This window comes from Panthera onca, chromosome A3 (assembly GCF_046562875.1).
Source record: "Panthera onca isolate mPanOnc1 chromosome A3, mPanOnc1 haplotype 2, whole genome shotgun sequence".
Taxonomy (NCBI): domain Eukaryota; kingdom Metazoa; phylum Chordata; class Mammalia; order Carnivora; family Felidae; genus Panthera; species Panthera onca.
In genome coordinates, this window is record NC_138341.1 from 26,165,810 (window position 1) to 26,193,020 (window position 27,211).

At 36.9% G+C, this 27,211-nt stretch overlaps 1 protein-coding gene across 4 annotated transcripts in view; it reads left to right on the plus strand.

Moving 5' to 3' along the window:
- The window catches only part of SPAST (spastin), a 52,479-nt gene that overhangs the window by 11,602 nt on the left and 13,666 nt on the right, over positions 1 to 27,211 (plus strand). The window contains exons 2-8 of one of the 4 annotated variants that reach the window (XM_060645143.3): positions 4,949 to 5,035; positions 7,086 to 7,169; positions 13,459 to 13,554; positions 19,091 to 19,278; positions 19,852 to 19,985; positions 20,456 to 20,549; positions 25,493 to 25,567. In XM_060645143.3, the coding sequence (XP_060501126.1) occupies positions 4,949 to 5,035; positions 7,086 to 7,169; positions 13,459 to 13,554; positions 19,091 to 19,278; positions 19,852 to 19,985; positions 20,456 to 20,549; positions 25,493 to 25,567 (758 nt within the window). The remainder of the gene's footprint in view (positions 1 to 4,948; positions 5,036 to 7,085; positions 7,170 to 13,458; positions 13,555 to 19,090; positions 19,279 to 19,851; positions 19,986 to 20,455; positions 20,550 to 25,492; positions 25,568 to 27,211) is intronic. The other 3 variants (XM_060645150.3, XM_060645159.3, XM_060645166.3) reach the window with 3 other exon arrangements.

Here is a 27,211-nt window from a genome sequence, read left to right on the forward strand (position 1 = left end):
AGTTTGAGTATTACTTGGGTTTATAGAGTTAAGAACAATGTATAAAGGAAACTAAGAACTGTATTGAGGGCCTTTTCTGTGCTAGAGACCATTGGAAGCTTTGGTTTTTCTGCCACAGTTTAGTCAAAAGGGTGATCAGTGGACGGTAAGGGCTGTAGTTTCCCTTACTTTCAGGGTAAAGGTAGTGAAGTGATTTAAGTATGGTTTCTAGCCCATTGTGCAGGCTGGTCTAGTTCTTAACTCTTCAGTAATGCAGGGTCCCAACCAAAATCTTGGAAGCTTTGCCACTATTTTTTCTGGACATGTCCTGGAATTTGCATTTTGTCAATTTAGTTCTATGAGTCTGCTGAAAGCTCTGCTTAGTTTCTTGGCCACTTTTGCTTTCAGAATTGGCAGTTGCTTCAAGTAGAAAGTAGACCCACCTCTGTTGGCTTTTTTCCTTTCTATATTTTAGTAATTTTTGTAATTTTAGTAATTCATGCTAATGAATATGAAATGGTACCTTTACAAATTTTGGTACTTTTCACTGTTTTGAAAACTCATTGATCCCTTTAAACAGATGTTTTAAAAATATTTTTCTAATTTTTGTATTTTAATCTTGTAATGAAGATTGTAGTTCAGGTGTAATATTCTAAGCCACCATGAATATACTTCTACATAAATGTTAAGAGTATTGCACTTTTTAAGAGTAAGATTTATTGAGGTATAATTTACATACAGTAAAATTGAACCCTTTTAAGAGTGTGTAGTTAAGTGAGTATTTACAAAGAGTTGGGTAACCATAACAACAACATATACTGAATGTTTTATCATTCCAAAAGCTACTTTGTGCCCCTTTGTAATCAGTCCCCTTGCCTTTCGATTAGCCCCTGGTAGTCACAGATCTGATCTGTCCCTATAGTTTTGTCTTCACTGAGTGTCATTTAAATGGATTCATACAGTCTGTAGCCTTTTGTGTCTAGCTTCTTTCGTTTAGCATGTTTTTGAGATTCATCCACATTCCTACATTTACCAGTAGTTTGTTCCTTTTTACTGCTGGATAATATTCTACATATGGATGTACCACATTTTGTTAATCCATTCACTAAATGATGGACATCTAGATTGTTTCCAGTTTTTAGCTCTTATGAATAAAGCTGTTGTTATAAACATTCATGTACTGGTCTTTAATGTTTTCATTTCATTTCTTTGGGTAAATACAAAGAAGAAGGGATTGCTGGGTTGTGTGGTAAACATGTGTACGTTAATATCATAAGCTATCAGACTTTCTCCCAAAGTGGCTGTACTTTGTATTCACCCTTCCAAGTATATTGAGGTCCATTTTTATTTTGTCTTATAATTTTAAGTGCTTTAAAAAATTTTGGGGGGGGTATAGTTGACGTATTGGAATTGTTTTCCATTCTAAATTAGGTACTTAGTGGGATCTTGTGATTTTAATTTGTAGTTACCTAAAAGCTAATAATGTTGAACATCTTTTCTCGCGCTTCTTTGCGAGTTATGTCTGTCTTTGATAAAGTATACATTATTTGATCTTTTGCCCACTATATTTTAATGGGGATAATTTTTTTTTATCATTGTATTGTAAGAGTTCTTTATGTATTCTGGTTACATGTCTTTTTTTAGACATAGTGGTTTGCAAATATTTTCTCCCATTCAGTCTGGGGCTTGTGTTTTCATTGTCTAACTCTGTCTTTTAAGGAGCAGGAGCTTTTAATTTTTTTTTTTTTTTTTAAAGTAGGCTTCGTGCTCCACACAGAGTCCAGCATAGGACTTGAACTCACAACCGTGAGATCAAGGCCTGAGCTGAGATAAAGAGTTGGACGCTTAACTGACTGAGCCACCCTGGTGCCCCAGCTTTTAATTTTTTTTTTTTTTAATTTTTTTTTCAACGTTTTTTATTTATTTTTGGGACAGAGAGAGACAGAGCATGAACGGGGGAGGGGCAGAGAGAGAGGGAGACACAGAATCCGAAACAGGCTCCAGGCTCCGAGCCATCAGCCCAGAGCCTGACGCGGGGCTCGAACTCACGGACCTCGAGATCGTGACCTGGCTGAAGTCGGACGCTTAACCGACTGCGCCACCCAGGCGCCCCAGCCCAGCTTTTAATTTTAATGCAATCTAGTTTATCAAGTTTTTTTCTCTTAAGGTTTGTGATTTTTATCTTCTAAATCTCTGCCTAAGCCACAATCACAAAGAATTTTGTCTGTTTTCTTCTATCAATTAAGTAGTTTTAGGTTTTACATTTAGGTCTGTGATCCATTTTAAGTTAATTTTTTCTATGTTGTATGAAGGTTTCTTTATATGGAGGGCTGTTATTCTAGCATCATTTTTTGAATAGGCTGTTCTTTCTTCATTGACTTACCTTGTCATCTTTGTCAAAGTCAATCCATGTTATGCGTGTGGGTCTATTTCTGGACTTTTTCTTCTGTTCTACTGACCTATATATCTATCCTTTCTCCAGTAGTCTTGTACTTATAAGTCTTGTAATAATTATTTATGCATTTTCTACTATCATACTGACTTAGAGATTCAATTAATACAGCAAATCAACTACCTCTTATCAAAAAATGTTAGGTAATTGAGTATTGAGCACGTGAATTTATCTGTAATCAGTCATTTCATTTGCAGATAGTAATTTACTCAGCCTCCTTAAAACATTTATTTGGATGTTGCCAGTGGTAAATGTCATACACTGCTATTAGGAGTGGAAATTGGTGCAAGCACTCTCAAAAAGTAGTTTGTTGATTTCTGGTGGATGGAAATGAACTGAACTATGACTCATTAATTCTACCCCTTAAACATACCCTAGAGAAATTGGCACATATACGTACAAGGACAGGTACAAGCATGTTTATTGCAGCATTATTTGAAATACTGAGACACTGGAAATAACCTAAATATATTTTAATAGAAAAATAGTCGAATAAATTATAGGATGATAAAGGATACTATATCGAGAGGCACCTGGGTGGCTGTCGGTTGAGCATCTGACTTCAGCTCAGGTCATGATCTCACAGCTTGTGAGTTTGAGCCCCACTTCGGGCTCTGTGCTGACAGCTCAGAGCCTGGAGCCTGCTTCAGATTCTGTGTCCCTCTCTCACTCTGACCCTCCCCCCGCTTAGGCTCTATCTCTGTCTCTCTCTCTCAAGAATAAATAAACATTAAAAAAAAATTTTTTTAAAGAATACTATATAGAAGTCAAAATGAATGAAGTAGATCTCTATATGGCAACATAGAACTCAAAAGCGATGTAAAATTTTTAAATGGTACAAATAAAATAGGTACAATAGAAAAACATGTACTAGAAAGATACTCACTGAATATATTATAGTGGTTTCTAGAAAGGAAAGGAGCTTGGAAATGGGAAGAGGCACAAAAAAGGAACTTCTTTTGTATCTATTATTGTAATTTATGAAAAAAAATGTTTAAGCAAATGTGACATTGTTATCATTTCCCACCACTCAGAATGCAAATGCTATTTTACTGTTTTCTATAATTTCCCTCCCTCTTTTTCAAATTAAAAAACCAAAAGTACATGTAAATAGGTTTTTTTATTAAAAAAAAATAGGAAGGTCAGCATCCAAATAATTTGAATTGGATGGTAAGAAATTTGAATTGAATTGGTAGGTAAGAAATTATTTTTTTTAAGTTTGAGAGTGAGTGGGGAGGGGCACAGAGAGAGGGAGAAAGAGAGAATTCCAAGCAGTTCCATGCTGTCAGCATGGAGACCCATGTGGGGCTCGAACTTAAGAACGATGAGATCATGACCTTAGCCTAAACCAAGAGTTGGATGCTTAACCGACTGAGCCACCCACCCTTATAACAAATGCTTAATAATTTCTTCATGTGTCATTATTCTGGCCTAGAAGCTGTGTGAAATACTAGTGGCACTACAATTAGTAAGAAATTACCCCATCCCAGGGGCTGAATCTAGTTAGTGATTTATTTGGGGGATGATGGAAGGAGTAGGTGGTACACATTCATAAGGGGACAGCATTACTTAGTTGTGTGTGGTGCTTCTGGTAAGACTACTTCATTTTTGTTAATCAAGGGAGTCATGATATTTTACTGGCTTTGAAATTTCAGATAATATTAAGGAATGACATGGGAACTGTTGTTTGATTAAATGGGGACGTAAGTTGGGAAAAAAAGAAAAACTTAGTTCTGATAGATGATTTCCACCTTTACTGTATCTCTGTGCCACTTTTCAGATTCTAAAGACTAAGAAATTAATTTTCAAAAACAATGAGATTTGCATGTGGTTGTTACCACTTTACATACATACACTTTATAGAAATATTCTACATACAAATTGATACATACTGATTATGCTGAATTTTTAGGTCTTTTTTAGGCTTAACTTGGATCAAGAATTAATGTTGTAAACCAGTCATTTGTTTGAAAGAAAATAGACATTTACTAAATGCCACACTTGTAATCTCATGTATCAGTTCTCATAATGCAATCATTTTTAAAATAAAAGCTAACTCCAAAAAGGAGGCACCCAACAATGAACAAATTACATCCGATTTGAATACAATTAGGTTGGTTAAATAGTGCTTTTTTCCTCCATTATTGAAATCAGGTTTATGTTTTCTAACTGTATGTATTTTCAATACCATTATTTAAAATAAATTCTCCCTAATTAAAATTTCTTTCCATAGTACAGTATTCAGTGGTTACAAGCATCAATACCATGAGATGATAAACAAAGGACTCAACCCTAAAATTTTGAGAAATATTGATGTCTATACCTCCCCTTTGGGAAATGTATACACATTAGGATGCTAAAGGTACCAAGAGGTCGTATAGTAATATTCCTCAGATTTATTTGATCACAGTCCTCTTTTTCATATATCATCTAATAACAGCATGATTTGGGAAATGTTTAGTATATTCTAGTATGTAATGCCTAGTATATATACAAATAATTATTTCTGTTTTAAAGCAGGACAAAAGGAGCAAGCTGTGGAATGGTATAAGAAAGGTATTGAAGAACTAGAAAAAGGAATAGCTGTCATAGTTACAGGACAAGGTAAGATTTTATTTACATTTGTTTGGTAGCCATCCCAAATAATATTCATGTGATTGCCCTGATTTCAGATCCAGCTACTTACTGAAAGTATTTGACAGATTTTTAAGTGTTATTATTAATGTGTATAGACTTACAGTTAATGCTTTATTACCTGTGTTCAAACTTGATTACCTATAGCATTCTGACAAAAACCAGGATATTACTTGTGTCCTCCTTGGACCCACTGTTGGAGATGTTTTAGCCTCATTTTTAGCTCTGTTTTGAAACTGGTCCTTCCCTCATTGTCAAGGCAGGAAGGAATGGTTTAATCAGACTCCCTTTTGTGTTTAAGGGTAATGCTTGACTGCATGTTAGAATATGAGCTGTAAATGTCTTACTTTGATGTACACTTGGCATTTTAAAACCAAAGCAATTATTTTTCATCTTTACTTTCCTATCACCTAAAATTAAAAATTAGAGTCTAATATTATCTTTATATAGGCAGCATTTATTTTACACTGTGCTGTGTGCCCAGGCATCAGTGTGTGTGCTTCATGTGTGTTATCTCTTAATTTTCACCACAACCCCACACTCTGAGGCTGCTGCTATTACTGTTACTTTTTACATAAATAACCTTAAGTACCAAGAAGTTTAGTAACTTGCCTAAGGTCTCATAGCTAGCAAGTGGTAGGTAGAGTCAAGATTTGAACCCAGGCAATCTGACTTCAGAGCCTGAATTCTTTTTTTTTTTTAATTTTTTTTTTTCAACGTTTTTTATTTATTTTTGGGACAGAGAGAGACAGACAGAGCATGAACGGGGGAGGGGCAGAGAGAGGGAGACACCAGAGCCTGAATTCTAAAATACTATGCTGTGACTATTGTGCAGTATGTGGGTATCACTATTAAGTAAGTAAAATATTTTAGTTATCATAGATAAAATAAATTCAGAAGGAAAAATTATATAGGATGAGAATCTTAGCCTTATGGATCAGTCCACCCAGGGATATTTGTTATCTGGTTGGCTGATATCTACTACTTACATCATCTCATCCCCAGTAATTGCAACATGTCTAATGTCTGCCAGGTTTTTTTTCTTTGCCCTTTTTGACTACTTCTCTAGCTACTGGTGTCCTATAGAAAAGAGAGCAGAATAGAACAAGTATATATGGGAGGTTAGGCCTTTGAGACTTTTCATGAGTTTATGAGCATGACTTTATGAATTATGTACAGAATGTATTTGCTCTTCCTTGTCAGTTGTGTAGAAGAAGAGCTAGAAGAAAATAAATTATAAGAAAAATGGTACTTCACTGAATCGAAAATGCCTTTGATTATACCACTAAGAGAAAAAACAGTGTCAGTTAAAATATGACACATTCTCTTCTTATCATCACTTTGAATTTGACTTTTACCTTATTGAATGTACTGTCTTCATCCTATTTAGACAAAGCTGTAACAGCAATATTAACATCAATGACCAAATTTGTTCACGCACAGGCAATGACAGACTGTGGTATGACTGCAGCCTGGCTGATAGCTTTAGTAAGTTGGTACTGGTTGTAAAACCCATCTCAGTTTGAAAGATTTTTAAATGTAGGGGAAAAGATATGCTTCAAAATCCATGAAATAACACATGAAATCCATGAAATACAACAGTAGATCTGAAACCATCAAAAGGAATGTAACTGATTTTTTAAAGATACTCTTTTCATTATAAAGACTATGACTCCCCATGAGGTTAGTTGGGATAATATGTTATCTTCTTTTTTTTTTTTAAGTTTATTTACATATTTAGAGAGAGAGAGAGTGAGTGAGCAAGAGCAGGGGAGAGGCAGAGAGAGAGAGAGAGTGAGAGTGAGAATGAGAGTGTGAGAGAGTCCCAAGCAGGCTCCGTGGTGTGGAGCCCGATGTGGGGCTCAAACCCATGAACTGTGAGATCATGATCTGAGCTGAAACCAAGAGTCAGACACTTAACCGACTGAGCCACTCAGGTGCCCCGATATTATTTTATCTTGAAGTAATATTAGTAGGGAAATGTAGATGTTTTCACTTTTTTTCCTCTTTGTTCTTTCAGGTGAACAGTGTGAAAGAGCTAGACGCCTTCAAGCTAAAATGATGACTAATTTGGTTATGGCCAAGGACCGTTTACAACTTCTAGGTATCACTTAATGAATTGTATAACTGGAATGAGATGTATTTGAAATGTGTGTTCAGTGAAACTTTAAAATTAGATGGAAATAGATCAATCTCAAAAATGTGTTCTAGGCTTTTTTTTATAACTTACAGAAAATTTCTAACATATACAAAATAGAAGAGTATAATGAATTAATTATCCATCATTCAGCTCTAATAGTTATCAACTCCTAGTCAGTCTTGATGTATCTATATTCAAGGGCTGGCAAATTACAGCCCATGGGCTAAACCCAGTTCACTACCTATTTTTATAAGATGGCACACAGCTACTCATTCCTGTAGATACTGTCTGGATGCTTTTATGCTACAGTGACAGTGGAGTAGTTGATACAGAGATCATAAATCTCTCAAAGCCTTTTGATATATAGCTTTTTAAAATATTTTAATATTTACTATCTGGCTTCTTACAGAAAAAGTTTGCCAACTCCAGTGTGTGTGTACGTGTATATATACATATACATATATATATGTAGCATATATACCCACTTTCCCCCCTTCATATTATGTTGAAACAAATTCTTGACATTTTTTTAATTCATTTATAAATATTTCCTATTGTATTTCTAAAAATGCCTTAAAAATAAAATTATCAAATGCCATTATCACATCTAAAAAATAACCAATATTTCTTTTAATATTAACAAAAAAATCATAGCCAAATAAATGATTAGTGTCCAAATAGAATTTATATATAATATATAATATAATGTAATATAATGCATAATATAATGTTTAGTTAGTATCTCATAATTGAATAACTTAGTATTTTTCTGGTAATTTTTTGAATCAGGATCTCCAGAAGATTCATACGATATGTCTCTTTTAATATCCAAGTTCATCTGATAGGTGGTTGTATGCTTATTTGTCAGTACTTCTGGCATTTTGTGATAGTAGCAATTGATGACTGATGCTAAGTGATATAATTCTGTCATTCTTCCTGCATTTATCAGTTTGAATAGGTCTATAAAGAGAAACTTTTCATCTTCTCTTTGAAGGTATAGATTTTAAACTTATTTTTTTAAGGTAAATCTACCCCTAAAACAAAGTGGAACTAAAATCCATCCTTCTTGGGTGATTCTGTACCATAACTTGTTTTGATAGAAGTGTATATTTGGTAAACAGATAGACCTTATATATTTATTACTCTGTGATTTATGGTAAGTTATTTAGCATGTTTGAGCCTTTTTCATCTCATTTATAATATGCTAATAGATAATACTTATCTCACTATATTTGTGACAGTCACAGAGACCATAGTAAGTACTCAAAAATGCTGGTTTTTATTCACCTCCTTATCTATCTGTAATCACCACCTTGCTTTTGTGGAAAAATGTATTTACACATGCATATGTAAATATTTCATTCGTTCATTCATTCTTATATGACCCATTGTGTTGGTAAATTTTTTGCCCCACAGAGATGAAAAAGAAGCCTTTAATGTTTTCAGGTAATTAACAAGGCAATGTTCGCCTGGTGTCTATGGCTGACAGAGTTTGTCTTCTTACTTCCTATGTGAAGATCACTAGTGTATCAAGTAAAATTAAATATAATATCAAAGGTTATTGTAGTAAAATAATTAATTGTTCTACTTGGTATTTTCTATGTTTTGGCTATAATGCCTTTCACTATATGTACAAATTATCATATCTATAATGCAGATTAAGTTTAATTATGGCACATTTAGTAGCACGTTTCTAATTGAGTAATTAGGAGTTGGTTGATTTATCTTTTGAAGATGTGATATGATGAATTATTGGAAGCATCTCATCTATTATAGACTTGTCTTTTAATGTGGCTTTGTAATTTCTTATTTGTGCTAGGATGAAAAGAGAATCTATAACAAGCTAGGCATTAAAAGAATTAATATTTTGGATGTCATTGTCTGTTGTCATCCTCAAAAGTGCTCTTTGCCCGTTCATGCAAGAGGTTCCTTTAAAAAAGAAGAGGTGGAATAGAGGCCTCAACATATTCCTGTCTTCTGAGATCTCAAAGTCTAGGACTGTATCTACCAAAGACAGTAAAAAAGAGTTGTGCACACGTGCATAGTAGAGCATATTTATATACTACGTATTGGTTGAGAAATGGAACTTTTCAGAGGTGGAATGCCCAGTAGTTACCTAGTTAGGATGGAGAATCATACTAAGAGTTCTGCCTACAGATTGGTTAGAGAGGATGCAGACTCTCTGATAAAATGGGAAGAGTTCATATATATTAGATTCAAGATAGTAAGCCTTCGAGCAAAGCTTAACCATAAATAAATAATTTTGGCATACCTGGAGGTTACTCTTTTGTAAAAAAATAAATAGCTTCATTCAGCATCCACTTATTAAATCTTTACTCTGTACCAGGTACAGTGCCAATGATATTAACTGAATTTATTTAGTAATTCAGCAAAATTTTTTAATGTTTATTTATTTTGGTGAGAGAGAGAGAGAGAGAGTGTGAGCAGGAGAGGGGCAGAGAGAGAGGGAGACATAGAATCCAAACTAGGCTCCAGGCTCTGAGCTGTCAGCACAGAGCCCAATGTGGGGCTTGAACTCACGAGTCATGAGGTCATGACCTGAGCCAAAGTCGGACACTTAACCAACTGAGCCACCCAGGTACCCCTCGAATGTTTGTTTGTTTTTTTTTTTTAACTTTATTTATTTTGAGGGAGAGAGTGCACAAGCGGGGGAGGACAGAGAGAGAGAGAGAGAGAGAGAGAGAATCCCAAGCAGGCTCTGCACTGTCAGCGTGGAGCCACACATGGGGCTCGATTTACAAATCCCGAGATCATGACCTGAGCTGAAGTCAGACGCTTAACCAACTGAGCCACCTACGTGCCCCTCAGCAAATAGTTTTTGGGTGATTACCATGTTCTACATATAAATGTTAGGGTATAGACAAGGATCCATCCTTCATAGAGTTTTTATTCCAGCAGGGGGAAGACTGACAGTAGGGAATAAACATAAAAAAGAATTAAGTTATACAGTATGTTGGAAGATGATAAATATGTGGAAAAAAAAGAAAAAAATAAAACATAGTAATGGGGATTAGGAGTGGATGGGAGGTGGTTTGAGCTTTTAGTTTTAAATAGGATGGTTAATTACACCTCTTTGAAAAGATGACAGGAGTTAGCCATGCAGGTCTCTGGGAGAAGAATGGTCCAGAGAGAAGAGCTGATGTAAAACCTTAAGAAAACATACCTGGTGTGTCTGATAAGAAGCAAAGAGGACAGTGTGCCCCAGCCAGGAGAGCATGGTAGAGAGGAGGTAAGAGAACTGATGGGGCAGGGAGGTTCATCCTAACAAGCAGGGCCTTATAGGCCACCATAAAGATTTGAACTTTTGCCATCTCTGAAAAGAGGAGCAGTTACAGGATTTTTAGGAAAGGAATGACATAATCTGACTTATATTTTTTTTAAATGTTTATTTTTGAGAGAGAAAGAGAGACAGAGTGTGAGCAGGGGAGGGGCAGAGAGAGAGGGAGACCCAGAATCTGAGCAGGCTCCAGGCCCTGAGCTGTCAGCACAGAGCCCAGTACAGGGCTTGAACCCACAAACAGTGAGATCATGACCTGAGCTGAAGTCAGATGCTTAACTGACTGAGCCACCCAGTCACCTCTCTGACTTAAATTTTGAAAAGATCACCTTGCTAATAGGCTCCAACGGTAGAGCCAGGGAGAACAAGTTGGATCACTATTGAATTGTAGTAAGCTAGGAGAAAAATGATGGAGGCTTGGACCAGCATAATATGAGGAGAAATTGTAACAAGTGGTAGGATTATAATTATATATGAAGGTTGACCAGATAGATATACTGACATACTGGATATAACATTCCTCTCTTTAAGGCTCTCATGATATATTGGCTGAGGCAGATACATAAATAGATGAATCATCATTACTGCAGGACGAGGTGTACAAATATTTTATAGAGGTGGAAAATAGGTGTCTGAGAAATATTCCTGGAAGAAGTGAAACCTAAAGGGGAGATTAAAAAAGATAAAGCTTTCTTTTTTAAATTACTTTTATTTCTTTTTTAAGTTTATTTATTTTGAGAGAAAGAGTACGAGCAGGGGAGGGGGAGAGGGAGACGGAGATGGAGAGAGAGAGAGAGGGAGAAGGAGGGAGAGAGAATCCGAAGCAGGCTCTGCACTGTCAGCACAGAGCCTGAGAGCCTGATGCGGGGCTCAAACTCACGAACTGTGAGATCATGACCTGAGCCAAAACCAAGAGTCAGACACTTAACTAACTGGGCCACCTAAGTGCCCCAAAAAAGACAAAGCTGTAAAGAATGTTTGGAAGAAAAGACATTTCAGGAAGAAGTAACAGTATGAACAGAGGTTCTGGGTAAGAAATAGCATGGCAAGTAGGGAAGGGTGCTGGAGAAGAAGTGAACATAGGATTACTCCAGTATGAGAGATGCAGGCAGATCATGCAGGGCCTTAATGTTATATAGCAAGAGGTTTGAGCTCTGGTCTGTGGGCAGTGGGAAGCTGCTAAAGGGTTTTAAACAGAAAAGTTACGTGGTAATATTTTCCTTTTAATAAAGTAGATGACTCGGATGGTTGTGTGGGAGCCAAGAAGCAAGGTGATGCTTTTATTTTAAATCATTAATGAATCTATACAACCTTAGTGATTCTAAACAGAAGCATTAAACTAAGTTTACTTTCTTTAACAAAAATGAATTGGAGCAAGCTCATATTAGCAGTATAGTAGTATTGTGTATATGTGTGTTTCCACACCTATAAATCTAAACCCTACACACCAAAACAACTTCTCTGGCTTTTTATTCCTAGTTATTAGTTATCAAAACCAAGGAGTTAGTTACTTTATGTTTAGTATGTAATGAATGTATACGTGATCTTCTTGTTACATTTCAGTGAAGGGAGTGTTAATTGATAAAGAAGATATTTACAGTTTTTTTCTAAGTTATGTCTATTACCAACATAAATGGTTTCTTTCTCAGTGATTTGAAAAGTATTATCATTGAGAAAAATCAGATGACCTATCTGTTAACTAACAACAACAACAAAAAGCTCCAAGGTATATTGTATCAGCCAGTTCTAGGATACAAAAACAGTTCAGTACTTTGTGCTTTGTGCAGAAAGGGTAGCTGCTATTTAACCTGTCCCAAAGGCATGTGTGGTTGTACCATAAACCAAGCATGGCGCCTGCTTGTCTGACCTTAGAAATGAAAGTTTAGGAGAATTAGTATGTATGTGCTACATTTTTTCGTATATTCATTGAGCTCCTAGTACAAAAGAAAAGAATCAGTATGACAGTTGGGAGTACTGCAACAAAATAATTATGGTAAGAATTGGGCCCCTGTGATGAATAGGGGCACATAGCAGGTTCTTCCTGTATATTATTTTGTTTAATCTTTGAGACCCTCAGAAAACTGAGGCTAAAGCAAGTTCATGCTGGTAAGTGGTGAAGCAGGGTAAACAGGGTCAACTAGTAGTATGGATGACTTGAATGGGGAAATGGTAGTGCATCAGTGATAGAGAGGGGCAAGATAGCACAAAATGGTACCCTCCTGGGCCTGAGGTGCTAGACATAGCGACCTGGGTCTTGAGAGGATTTGTCGTTACTTGAAATTGAGGGTAGGATTGAAATAGTCTTTTTTTTTCTTTTTAAAAATGTATTTATTTTTGAGAGAGAGAGAGAGAGAGAGTGCAAGCGAGAAGGGGAGAGACAGAGAGAGAGGAAGAGAGAGGACCCAAGCTTGAACCCATGAACCATGAGATCATGACCTGAGCTGAAATCAAGAGTTGTATGCTTAATCAGCTGAGCCACCCCAGGTGCTCCTATACAATCTTTTTTTTTTTTTTAATATATTTGTGTTGTAAAAAAAATGAAAAATAAAAAAAAAAATTGTGTTGTAAGTTGCCAGCCATGTTAAAGAAGTATCTGGATGATAAAAACAATATTCATTTTTTTGTCTCCAGGCTATTCCCCTACATAATGATGTGGGTATATTAGATACTCAGAAAATATTTGCTGGTGATAGTGGTAATATGAAACCTGCTTCAGGTTACAACACCTATATAAAGCATATTTTGAAAATAGCCAGTTGTGAACTTCTGTTGCTATTTTAATGTCTGAGTTTTTACTAATGATATTTTTAAGATAATTTTATATAAATGCCAAAATCCTTCATCTTCTAACACCTTGAATTACTTTTTATTTTCACGTGTACATCTTATTTTTTCATTATGTGTTTTTGCTTTTTATTTATTTTGTTCTTTTTTTTACCTGCCTCTGTTGCATAGAGAAGCTGCAACCAGTTTTGCAATTTTCCAAGTCCCAAACGGATGTCTATAATGACAGTACTAACTTGACATGCCGCAATGGACATCTCCAGTCAGGTGGGTTTAGGTTAACTAACATGGAAGATAATAAAGCTTGCATGCAGAGTAGAGTCCTATATAACTTGATAATGTTGATTTGATTTTATAATGGTTTATTTCGTTGGCTTTTGTTTTCACAGGGCTGTGTTGAAAATACAGTATCCCTGTCATTCATGGTATATAAATATGTAGCAAATAGGATATAACCGTTCTCAACACGCTTTATTTGCTTATTTTGCAACCACCCATTTTTGAGAGTATAAAATATGAAGGTTCATTTTCCTAAGCTATTAAAATATTCTTTTGTTTCTGTTGCATTTTCAGCATTTGTGGTTTTTTTCATGCATACCTGTACCAAGTTTTCATGAAGTGGTGTTTTTTAAGTCAGAAATTTTAATTTCTCTTTGTTAAATATCAATATTAATTGCACATATTTAATTCTACAATTTTAATTACTATGCATGAACGTTTTATCATAGTACCTTAGGAAAAATTTGAAGCTGAGTTCACATAGTAAGGGGAAACATTAGAATACTATTATTAACTATGGGTTAAATTTGTTTTAAATTTTTTTTTTTTTTCAACGTTTTTTATTTATTTTTGGGACAGAGAGAGACAGAGCATGAACGGGGGAGGGGCAGAGAGAGAGGGAGACACAGAATCGGAAACAGGCTCCAGGCTCCGAGCCATCAGCCCAGAGCCTGACGCGGGGCTCGAACCCACGGACCGCGAGACCGTGACCTGGCTGAAGTCGGACGCTTAACCGACTGCGCCACCCAGGCGCCCCACTATGGGTTAAATTTGTTTTCCACGAACTTTGGGGTATCAACTCCTACAGAAGCTTACAGCAGATCTTCATTTCCTAAGTTCTCTGACATCTTGGCTAGTTTTATTGGTGACTTTTTCAGCATTAGTTTCATGTACAGGGCTTAAATTTTATGAAAGTAAACATTGCTTTGTTCAATTTGTAGCAGAAAAACCTTAGTTTAGACTATAAGACAACTGTCTTCTTTATTCATACATAATACAAACCTTCAAGACTTCAATTAAGAAGAATTAAGGTAAGTGGACTGGAGACAATAGGTTATCAAATCGTTCCCTTCTGGCTTTACTTCTCTCTTATGGAGTTCTCATTTTGGTTTGGTCTTCTAGTACAGAGCCCCTTGTGACTGGCTGTATTCCTTTTCCTCCCTGTACATGATTTAAAAAAATAATATTTAAGGTTTATTTATTTTTGAGAGAGAGAGGCATAGTGCAAGCAGGGGAGGGGCAGAGAGAGAGGGAGACACAGAAGCTGAAGCAGGCTCCAGGTTCTGAGCTGTCAGCACAGAGCCCAATGCAGGGCTTAAACTCACGAACCGCAAGATCATGACCGAGCCGAAGTCAGACGCTTAATCAACTGAGCCACCCAGGTGCCCCCCTTCCTGTACATGATTTAAAACACCATTTCTAATTTAGAAATAAATATTTTGCCTGTTTCTCTCAGCCCAGCTATGAAGAGCTGACATTTTCATAAGGAACTTTTTTTAAAAACCAAGAAATGTAAGAATTTACCACATATAAATAATTAAGTTTCTAAGACATAAATTTGAGATCCTAATAATCCACCAATGTAAACAGCAAAATTTTCTAGCCCTGAAGAGCTGGTATGCCTTTGCCTTGTTTTCTTGCTTCTCTTCTACTTCATTTCACATGTGAGATCCCATTGTATTTTTCTGCCATGCAAGAAACCCAAAACAAAACAAAAAAGCAACTTTCTCTTCCTGATACCTATGTTAAAAAATCAAACCATCTTATTTCAAATCCCTAGCGATCAGTTTTTATATTTATTTATTTATTTTTATTTTTTAAGATTTATATCCAAATTCGTTAGCATATAGTGCAACAATGATTTCAGCAGTAGATTCCTTAGTGCCCCTTACCCATTTAGCCCATCCCCCCTCCCATAGTGATCTGTTTTATCCTGTTTTCTTGATGGGGGTATTTACCAACTGCACAGCTAATTAATGCAGCACTGGTATTTGATACCCATCGAGTCCTAGTCAATGAACTTGCTTACTCAGGCCTGTTTTACGAGTGTCACACACTCCTGGAATATTCTGTGATGTTTCACATGGATGAGTTATTTCATCTCTCTTAGGAAATAGTTATGCTAAAGTCTACATATTACTTCAGTGTGTTATCTGTAGTGTCCAGTTTTCAACTCAGAATTTCTAGACATGCAAAGAAATAAGAAAGTGTGTACTTAAGAAAAGAATCAGGGGCGCCTGGGTGGCTCAGTCAGTTGAGCGGCTCAGTCACGATCTTGCGGTTCTTGAGTTCGAGCCCCACATCGGGCTGCGCTGTTCTGACAGCGCAGAGCCTGGAGCCTGCTTTGGATTCTGTGTCTCCCTCTCTCTCTGACCCTCCCCTGCTTGTGCTCTGTCTCTCCCTCAAAACAAATAAACATTAAAAAAAAAAAAAAAGAATCAGTCACGGGTGCCTGGGTGGCTCAGTCGGTTAAGTGTCCGGCTTCAACTCAGGTCATGATCTCACAGTTTGTGAGTTTAAGCCCCACGTTGGGCTCTGTGCTGACAGCTCAGAGCCTGGAGCCTGCTTCAGATTCTGGGCCTCCCTCTCTCTGCCTCTCCTCTGCTCACACTCTCTCTTTCTCTCTCTCCAAAATAAATAAACATTAAAAAAATTTTTTTTTGTAAGAAAAGAATCAGTCAATAGAAATTGACTCTTGAATGGGCCCAGTTGTTGATGTAGCAAAGACTTAAGAGCAGCTATTATTAAATGTGTTCAAAGAGTTAAAATACGGCATCAGGGGGCGCCTGGGTGGCTCAGTCGGCTAAGTGTCCGACTTCAGCTCAGGTCACCATCTTGCAGTTTGTGGGTTCGAGCCCCGCATCGGGCTCTGTGCTGACAGCTCAGAGCCTGGAGCCGGTTTCAGATTCTGTGTCTCCCTCTCTCTCTGACCCTCCCCCGTTCATGCTCTATCTCTCTCTGTCTCAAAAATAAATAAACGTTAAAAAAAATTTTTTTTTAATAAAAAAAAAATACGGCATCAGTTAGCAAACCTGTGATCTTACTTAGCACATAACATACTATACAATAAAGATAATGGAAATTCTAAAGTTGAAAAGTATACTTGCTAAAATAAAAAAAAATTACTAGATAACCTCAACAGCATATTGGAGATGTCATATGAGAGATTCAATAACCTTGATCCTAGATCAATAGAAACTACTAAATCAGGTGACCCCAACATTGTCAGAAAGCATATGAGTGTTTGTGTAGGGCCAGGGGCAATAAGGGATGCAGTGCAAATGAGTACAAAGAAACTTTTGGGTAGGATGGAAACATTTTGTATCTTGATTTTAGTGGGTATTTCATCTTTTTTTTTTTTTTAACATTTATTTTGAGAGGGAAAGTGTGAGGGGGAGGAGCAGAGATAGAGATAGAGGTAGAGAGAGAATCCCAAACAGCCTCCACAGCCAGCACAGAGCCTGAGGCAGGGGTCAGTCCCACTACCCATGAGCTCATGACCTGAGCAAAAATCAAGAGTTGGATGCTTAACCTACTGAGCCACCCAGGCATCCTGTCATCTTTAAAGTATATCTTTATTAACTCAATCAAATTATACACTTTAAATGGATGCAATTTATTACTCATAGATTATACCTCAAAAGGTTGATTAGAAAAGAAATACTGAAAGGCTTGTAAAGAAAGATAGTAATCCTGGGATGCCTGGGTGGCTCAGTTGGTTAAGTGTCCGACTTCGGCTCAGGTCATGATCTCACGGCTAGTGAGTTTGACCCCTGTGTTGGGGTCTGGGTGACAGCTCAGAGTCTGGAGCCTGCTTTGGATTCTGTGTCTCCCTCTTTCTCTGCTCCTCCCCTGCTCGTACTGTCTCTGTCTCTTTCACAAAAATAAACTTAAAAAAAAATTTTTTTTAATGATAATAGATTAACACTTTTTTTTTGCTACCGTGTTTTGAACCTACCTACTCTGTTGCCTACTAAACTTTTACTATTTTTTATGAAAAGTGTGCTGTCTGTTCTCTTAGTTCCTTGTGGAAATTTCTATTCACTTACAATCTTAGGACTGTATGTTTACTGTCTGAAGAAATTCTTCTCCACTCTTTTTTTTTAATGTGTATTTATTTTGAGAGAGAGAAAGAGCTTGAGTAGGGGAGGGGCAGAGAGACACGGAGAGAGAGGATCTCAAGCAGGCTCTGCACTTTTAGCGCAGAGCCTGACACAAGGCTCAAACTCACAAACTGAGAGATCATGACCTGAGCCAAAATCAAGAGTCAGACGCTTAACTGAATGAGCCACTCACGCACCCCTCCCTCTCCTTTTTTCCCTCTGAAATGAATCTTTATCTTATCTCACATGCTTTTTTATTTTGGGGTGGGGGACAGATACTCATTTCCTAAGTTCTGTGACATCTTGGCTAGTTTTATTGGTGACTTTTTCAGTATTAGTTTCATGTCCAGGACTTAAATTTTATGAAAGTAAACATTGCTTTGTTCAGTTTGTGACAATAAGAGCAGATTTTGCTCTTTTTTCACACCTTTGCTTTCCTTATTATTTTCCCCTTTTCTAGATTGCTTTCCTGCTTTGTCCTTTAGGGTCACTGTCCACTAGTTCTTTGAACATATGGTTCAGAACTTTACATTTATTTACTGGAAGAACCTCTTGATCACCTTTCTCTACTCTAAAGTTCTCTTCCTTTGAGTTTCCTTAAAACACTTGGATTTGATGAAAAACACAAAAATAAGGTTTTTGTCTTTAGGCTGTTCTAATTTGCTGACTGATTTAACATTTGTCTTTACTGTAAACATTGTTACTAATAAACTGATGTTTGTTAGGGAGTATATAAAAATATTAGAAGTAGTAAGATTTGAACATTTGAAAGCCTGTAACGTATGTAGAAGTGCAATATAGATAGGTCAGGTAACCTTTTAAGCTTAATTGAAAATGTTTTATTTGTGTTTATTTACATATATACAGCACATAGAATACTCAGCATATAAAAACCACGTCTTTGTACCCTTTAAATTAAAAATTGATTGATATTAAATTAATTGATTATTTCCTTTGGTGGGCACAGACTGTGGACTTTCATACTATTTTATAGTCTTGAAAGTTTGGAACAAGGTAATGCAGTGTTCCCCACCCCCCCCCCCCCCCCACTTCTTCTACAACATAATTTTAATGCCTTTATTGCATTTTGTTTTTTAAATATTCAGCAACTTTGGGTAATCTTCTTATGTCCTCCTCCTGTCCCCACAAATAAATGTGGTTCTTTTTATTACAAATAAATATTCCTTATAAGACTATTATACATCAGGAAAAGGAAAAACCTAAATACCCATAATCTTGTCCACCAAGTGATAACCCCATGACCACCCTAGTAGATAGTCTAATTGAAATCTTATTTTGAAATATTGCTAATGTAAAAAAAAATAGTATTTAGCTTACTTTTGCAAATTTGTACCCATCTTTATTTTATAATGTTTAGCCGCAGTTTTCTATCCATGATGATTGTACTTTTTCTTTGATAGAAAGTGGAGCTGTTCCGAAAAGAAAAGATCCCTTGACACACACTAGTAATTCACTGCCTCGTTCAAAAACAGTTATGAAAACTGGATCCACAGGTCTTTCAGGCCACCACAGAGCACCTAGTTGTAGTGGTTTATCCATGGTTTCTGGAGTGAGACAGGGACCTGGTCCTGCAGCTGGAACTCATAAGGTATTTGGAGATAGTAACTTTAATTGCTTAAGATAATAACAAATACTTTATAATATCTTAAAGCATTGATAAGTTTATACAAGCGGAATGTAATTTTTTTTTTAATCTACAAGAAAAAAATCTGTAAGGACAACTTGCTATTAAAAAGTAAATCTTACTTTAACTCCCTTTGGACCTAATTCGGTATTGTGTAGTAAACTGCTTATCCAGTCTGTTTTATGTAATGCTATAGAGTTCATTTTAAATTTGTTACTCAGTTGTTTAAATATATGTACATGTTTTATAACATTAACCACAGAGTTTTGTTAGAATTCTAACAATAATCAAAATTATCATAGGGTCTTTTTATTTTATGGTATCTAAATCTTTCTGTATTAAATCCTCTTGTAAGCCCACTTCATGCCAAATGTAGTTCTGTAGTTAATACCATTTTGCATTGGAGTAAATACACAGTTTTGGGTTTTTTATATCCTTTTTCCTATTGTTAAGCTTTTAATTCTGTGAACTTTGAGGTTAATTTACTTGTGAAAACTGTTGTTTGTATTTTTACATTATAATTTTGTGTCCTTTAAGAGTACACCAAAAACAAACAGAACAAACAAACCTTCTACCCCTACAACTGCTGTTCGCAAAAAGAAAGACTTGAAGAATTTTAGGAATGTGGACAGCAACCTTGCTAACCTTATAATGAACGAAATTGTGGACAAGTAAGTTTTGCCATCTAAAGTGTTTCATTTAATGGTTTTAGTTTTGAATTTATTTAATATAAGTAAAATAGTTAACAAATATCTTGTCTAGGAGCACCTGGAAGCCTTGGTCTGTTAAGCGACCGACTCTTGATTTCATCCCGGGTTATGATCTCACAGTTTGTGAGTTCAAGCCCCACATTGGGCTCCATGCTGACAGCACAGAGTCTGCTTGAGATTCTCTCTCTCCGTGTGTGTGTGTGTGTCTGTCTCTCAAATAAACTTAAAAAAATAAAGTATCTTGTCTAATATACTTATTTAATTTTTATGTTTTCAGTTACAGTAAATGCAGAAAACCATTGTTTTACCGATTTAATTATAATTTCACAGTTAACATAAAAATAACTGTATTTCAAAAAAATAACTTTATTTCATATGGTAGTAACTGAAGCATATTTTGTTGTGGAGCTAACTGTAATTCTCTTTCTTAGTGGAACAGCTGTTAAATTTGATGATATAGCTGGACAAGAGTTGGCAAAACAAGCCTTGCAAGAAATTGTTATTCTTCCTTCTCTAAGGCCTGAGGTAAGCACTTTATATTATCATTTTCCTGTAGCATCATTCATTGCTGAATCCATACTAGCAGTAAAGAAATGTGTGAGCTGTGCTAGACTGATTAATTCATATAATTCATTTGATGTTTTTTTTTTTTTTTTAAATGTTTTATTTATTTTTGAGACAGGAAGAGACAGAGCATGAACAGAGGAGGGTCAGAGAGAGGGAGACACAGAATCTGAAGCAGGCTCCAGGCTCTGAGGTGTCAGCACAGAGCCCGACGCGGGGCTCGAACCCACAAACTGCAAGATCGTGACCTGAGCCGAAGTCGGACGCTCAACCGACTGAGCCACCCAGGCGCCCCCATTTGATGTTTTTAAAAAGAAAAAAACAGGGGTGCCTGGGTGGCTCAGTCGGTTAAGCGGCCGACTTCGGCTCAGGTCATGATCTCGCGGTCTGTGAGTTCGAGCCCCGCGTCGGGGCTCTCTGCTGACAGCTCAGAGCCTGGAGCCTGTTTCAGATTCTGTGTCTCTCTCTCTCTAACCCTCCCCCGTTGATGCTCTGTCTCAAAAATAAATAAACGTTAAAAAAATTTTTTTTTTTTTGAAAGAAACATTAGCAATTGATGTTGACCGGTTATTAGAGGAGAATGACTATAATGGTTCCTAATAACCAATCTATTTTTAACATTCTGAGGGAAAAGTAGGTAACAGAAAATAATTTTTATATCAAGGGAAGAGGAATTTAAAATTAAGAGACAAATCATACTGCAGACAAGGGAAGTTAAGATAAAATTATGAAGTTTGAAGAACTATTTTCTGTCAAAGTAGAGTTGAGATACCATGTTATTTCAGTTTCAGGTGTACAACATTGACAACTCTGTACATTAAGCCGTGCTCATTATGATAAATATAGTTATCACCTGTCACCATACGATGTTACTACAGTAGAACTGTCTATAGTCCCCATGCTGTGTTTTCATCCCTGTGACTTACTTATTTTAAAACGGGAAGCTTGTACCTCTTAATTCCCTTCACCAGTTTTGCTCACCCCTCAACTCCTTCCCCTCTGGCAACCACCTGTTTGTTCTCTGTATTTATGATTATGTATCTGTTTGTTTGTTCTCGTTGTAACAACAACAAAAAAATGATAATTGTGTGAAGTGAAGGGTGTGTTAACTAACCTTATTTTGGTAAATATTGTTCAATATATGTATGTATCAAATCATACTGTACACGTTTAGCTTAGCGTCATGTCTGTTATATCAAAGTAAAACCAGAAAATGTTAAAAACAAAAAAAAATGCCACAGTAATCAAGATAGTGTGTCTTTGGCAAAAGAATAGACAAATAGATCAGTAGAACAGACTAGAGAGCCCAGAAACACAAGAGACACAAATATCATCAGTTGACAAAGGCACAAAAGCAATTTGATGGAGAAACTATGGTGTTTTCCACAAATGGTGCTGGAACAAATAGGCATCCATGTGAAAAATAATTCTAGAACTGTACTTTTACACCTTTCATAAAAATTAATTCAAATTGGTTACAGACCTAAATGTGAAAGGCAAACCTAACTGTAAAACTCCTAGAAGATAATATAGGAAAAAAAATCTAGGTGATCTTTTGGTTTGAGGATAGCATATTAGATATAACACCAAAAGCATGATCCTTAAAAGAAAAATTGGTAAGTTGAACTTAATTAACATTAAAAACTTTTCTGTGAAAGATGTTAAGAGAATGAGAAGACAAGCCACAGACCAGGAGAAAATCTCTGCAAAACATATTACATGATACAGGACTGGTATCCAAATATATACAAAGAACTTTTAAAACTGCACAGTAAGAAAACAAATGACCCAGTTAAAATGTGGGCATAACCGTAAAATACCTAGGAATAAATATAACCAAAGAGGTGAAAAACCTATACACTGAAAACATTAGAAAGCTAATGAAAGAAATTGAAGAAGACAAAAAAAATGGAAAAATATTCCATGCTCCTGGATAAGAAGAACAAATATTGTTAAAATGTCAATACTCCCCAAAGCAATCTACATATTCAATGCAATACCTATCAAAATAACACCAACATTCTTCACAGAGGTAGAACAAACAATCCTAAAATTTGTGTGGAACCAGAAAAGACCCAAATAGCCAAAGCAATCTTGAAAAAGAAAACTAAAGCTGGAGGCATCACAATCCTGGACGTCAAGTAGAATTACAAAGCTGTAATCATCGGGGCGCCTGGGTGGCTCAGTCGGTTGAGCGTCCGACTATGGCTCAGGTCATGATCTCGCGATTTGTGAGTTCGGGCCCCGCGTCGGGCTCTGTGCTGACAGCTCAGAGCCTGTAGCCTGCTTCGAATTCTGTGTCTCCCTCTCTCTCTGCCCCTCCCCTGCTCATACTCTCTCTCTGTCTCTCAAAATTAAGTAAATGTTAAAAAGAAAATTAAAGGAAAAAAGCTGTAATCATCAAGGCAGTATGGTATTGACATGAAAACAGACACTCAGATCAGTGGAACAGAATAGAAAACCCAGAAATGGACTCACAGACATATGGCCAACTAATCTTTGACAAAGCAGGAAAGAATATCCAATGGAATCAAGACAGTCTCTTCAGCAAATGGTGTTGGGAAAACTGGACAGCGACATGCAGAAAAATGAACCTGGATCACTTTCTTACACCATACACAAAAATAAACTCAAAATAGATGAAAGACCTAAACGGAAGACAGGAAGCCATCAATATCCTCGAGGAGAAAGCAGGCAAAACCTCTTAGATCTTAGCTGCAGCAACTTCTTACTAAACACGTCTCCTGAGGCAAGGGAAACAAAAGCAAAAATGAACTATTGGGACCTCATCAAAATAAAGAGCTTCTGCACAGCAAAAGAAACAATCAGCAAAACCAAAAGGCAACTGACAGAATGGGAGAAGATATTTGCAAATTACATATCAGATAAAGGGTTAGTATCCAAAATCTATAAAGAGCTTCTTAAACTCAACACCCAAAAACCAATCTAGCGAAGAAATGGGCAAAAGATGTGAATAGACACTTTTCCAAAGAAGACAACCAGATGGCCAACCAACACATGAAAAAATGCTTAACATCACTTGTCATCAGGGAAATACAAATCAACACCACAATGAGATACCACCTCAAACCTGTCAGAATGGTTAACATTAACAACTCAGGCAACAACAGATTATGGCGAGGATGCGGAGAAAGAGGATCTCTTTTGCACTGCTGGTGGGAATGCAAACTGGTGCAGCCGCTCTGGAAAACAGTATGGAAGTTCCTCAAAAAATTAAAAATAGAACTACTTTGCAACCCAGCAATTGCACGACTAGGTATTTATCCAGGTGATACAGGTGTGCTGTTTCGAAGAGGCACACGCACCCCCATGTTTACAGCAGCACTATCAACAATAGCCAAAATATGGAAAGAACCCAAATGTCCATTGATGGATAAAGATGTTGTGTGTGTGTGTGTGTGTGTGTGTGTGTGTGTGTGTGTACATACATACAATGGAGTATTACTCGGCAATCAAAAAGAATGAAAGCTTGCCATTTGCAACTACATGGATTATAGTATTATAGTATTGTAATCATTTTTTTTAATACTTATTTTTGAGAGAGACAGAGCATGAGCAGGGGAGGGGCAGAGAGAGAGGGAGACACAGAATCTGAAGCAGGCTCCAGGCTCTGAGCTGTCAGCACAGAGCCCGAAGTGGGGCTCAAACTCATGAACCACAAGATCATGACCTGAACTGAAGTCAAACGCTCAACCGACTGAGCCACCCAGGTGCCCCCAAAATAAATACTTTTTTGAAAGTTGAATATCTGCCAGATCCTTTGTCCCCTTCTCTCTCTGCCCCTCCATGACTCGTGCTCTCTCTCTCTAAAATATATAAACAATAAAAAAAATTTTTTTTAAGTATTAGCCATTTCATATGGTTCAACTTAAAAATACATACTCTTTCACTATTAAGCAAAGTGATATCAGTCTCGTGCTTCACACTTGACTCTCTGCCATGCCTGGTGTCTTTGAGTCTGGAGACTCAGGTTTAATATCTCTAAAGGACAAAATTTTTGCCTCCTTTGTTTGTGAAAGAGGAGTACTTGGATCTTGGTGATCTTGGTAGGGGGGGTGGGCACCTCAGTTTAGTTGTTCCTCATACAAACTTTCAAGCAGTTCCTCTGTGGCTGTCTGCCTTCCTCCTGCTTTCTCTGATACATCATACTTCCACGTCCTGACGTTTTCCAGGGTTTTTGTTCACATCCACTCACTGCTGGTATCTAGGTATCCCTTTACAAGCAGGCACTTAGGTTTTAGCTCCATCACCTCTGCAAAATAATTTACCACACTTTGTTCTCTCTCTACAAAAATTTTTGTGTCTTCTGTTTTTTCCTTTCGTGTTCTCTTTATTTTGAAGATTTAGATCTTCTTTTTTCATCTACTATTATTTTGGTGACATTTCCAAAGGAAGTAGAGAAGCATATCTGTGTTCATTATGTCTTGTTTAACCAATTTGCTTTAATTTTCAATGAGATTCTTAAAAACTTTGTTTCCTTCTGTTTTTAATAATTACACCAATTTATTGATTATATGTGTTCTCTTTAGAGCTCTGAGGAGTTCTGTTTAGGAGGATGCTACAGAAAAATGCTTTTTTTTTAAATTTTTAACAATTATTTTTGAGAGGGGGAGAGAGAGAGAGAGCGAGCAAGTGGGGGAGGGGCAGAGAGAAAGACAGAGACAGAATCTGAAGCAGGCTCCAGGCTCTGAGCTGTTCACAGATCCCTATGCAGGGCTCGCACCCACGAACCATGCGATCATGACCTGAGCCGAAGTCAGATGCTCAACCAGCTGCACCCCCAAGCGTCCCCAAAATGATGCTTTTCAGATGACAGACTTAAAATGTTTGGGAAAAAAAGTGTCTCCAGAATCATAGTTGTGAACTAAAGTATATGATTTTAGTTGTTCACAGGGCTTAGAGCTCCTGCCAGAGGATTGTTACTCTTTGGTCCACCTGGAAATGGAAAAACAATGCTGGTAAGAATTCTTTTAGAATTTGAATGTTCTGTTTAGATAATTAGAGATAATGTTATGAAAAAAAGTTTATATCGCCTCTGAGTTATTTTTTAGTATATGTGCTGCCGAAGCGAGCACAACCTCTGAGTTATTTTTATGATTTTCTTTTTGTTATAATATACTTCTCCTAAGTTTTTTTTTTTTTAAAGTTTTTTTTTTTTTAACGTTTATTTATTTTTGAGACAGAGAGAGACAGAGCATGAATGGGGGAGGGTCAGAGAGAGAGGGAGACACAGAATCAGAAACAGGCTCCAGGCTCTGAGCGGTCAGCACAGAGCCTGACGCGGGGCTCGAACTCACGGACCGCGAGATCATGACCTGAGCCGAAGTCGGCCGCGTAACCGACTGAGCCACCCAGGCACCCCTTCTCCTAAGTTTTTAAACATGTTTTCAGGGGCGCCTGGGTGGCTCGGTCGGTTACGCGGCCGACTTCAGCTCAGGTCATGATCTCGTGGTCCGTGAGTTAGAGCCCCGCATCAGGCTCTGGGCTGATGGCTCAGAGCCTGGAACCTGCTTCCGATTCTGTGTCTCACTCTCTCTTTGCCCCTCCCCCGTTCATGCTCTGTCTCTCTCTGTCTCAAAAATAAATAAATGTTAAAAAAAAAATTTTTTTTAAACATGTTTTCAATGAAGAAATAGATGGAAAAACACATTATGTTCTCTTCAGTAGTATGTTTTGGAGTGGTTAAATTTAAGTGTAGTTTTCATTATTTTCCCAAGTTAAATAATAACATTTTTACCTCAGAAAAGCTTACCTTACTATATTCTGTATCTTCCTAGCCCTTGATTTTTTTTTTCTTCCTATCTTAACAGCTTTATTTAAATATTCAGCAGAGGGGGTGCCCAGGTGGCTCAGTCTGTTAAGCGTCTGACTGTTGATTTTGGCTCAGGTCGTGGTCTCAACGGTTTGTGAGTTTGAGCCCCATGTCAGGCTCCCAGCTGGCTGTGTGGAGTCTGTTTGGGATTCCCCCTCTCTCCTCTCTCTCTCTGCCCCTACCCCCTCTCTCTCTCTCAAAATAAATAAATAATCAGGATAACACACTTTTTCTTTCTTTTTTTATTGAAGTATAATTTACATACATTTTTTTTTTCCAGTATCCTTTTGCCCGAGGTTTTACTGGGATCTGTATACCTCTTTCTCCTGTATAGCTCTTTTAGAGGGGAAAAGTAAAGAGGAAAAGAGTTGAGCTGTTTCTCTTTCCCCAACCAGTTATCTTTCTATAACTAAGAAGGGAATTAACACCCTTTTTTTTTAACCACTCCTTATCCATCTCCCTTAGAAAAAATAGGGAGAATGGAAAGAAGCATAGCTCTTCCTAGACTTTTTCTTCATTGCTGAGAAGAAACACACTGATTGCCACATATCAGGAATCATGTAATATTTTATATTTTTGGAAAATCTTTTTTAGTGTTTAAGTTGATCAAATGTTCTTTTATTTAAAAAAATTTTTTTAATGTTCATTTGAGAGAGAGACAGACAGACAACACGAGTCGGGGAGGGGCAGAGAGAGACGGAGAGATAGAATCCAAAGAAGCTTCAAGCTGTCAGCGTAGAGTCTGACGTGGGGCTGAAACCCACAAGCCATGAGATCATGACCTGAGCTG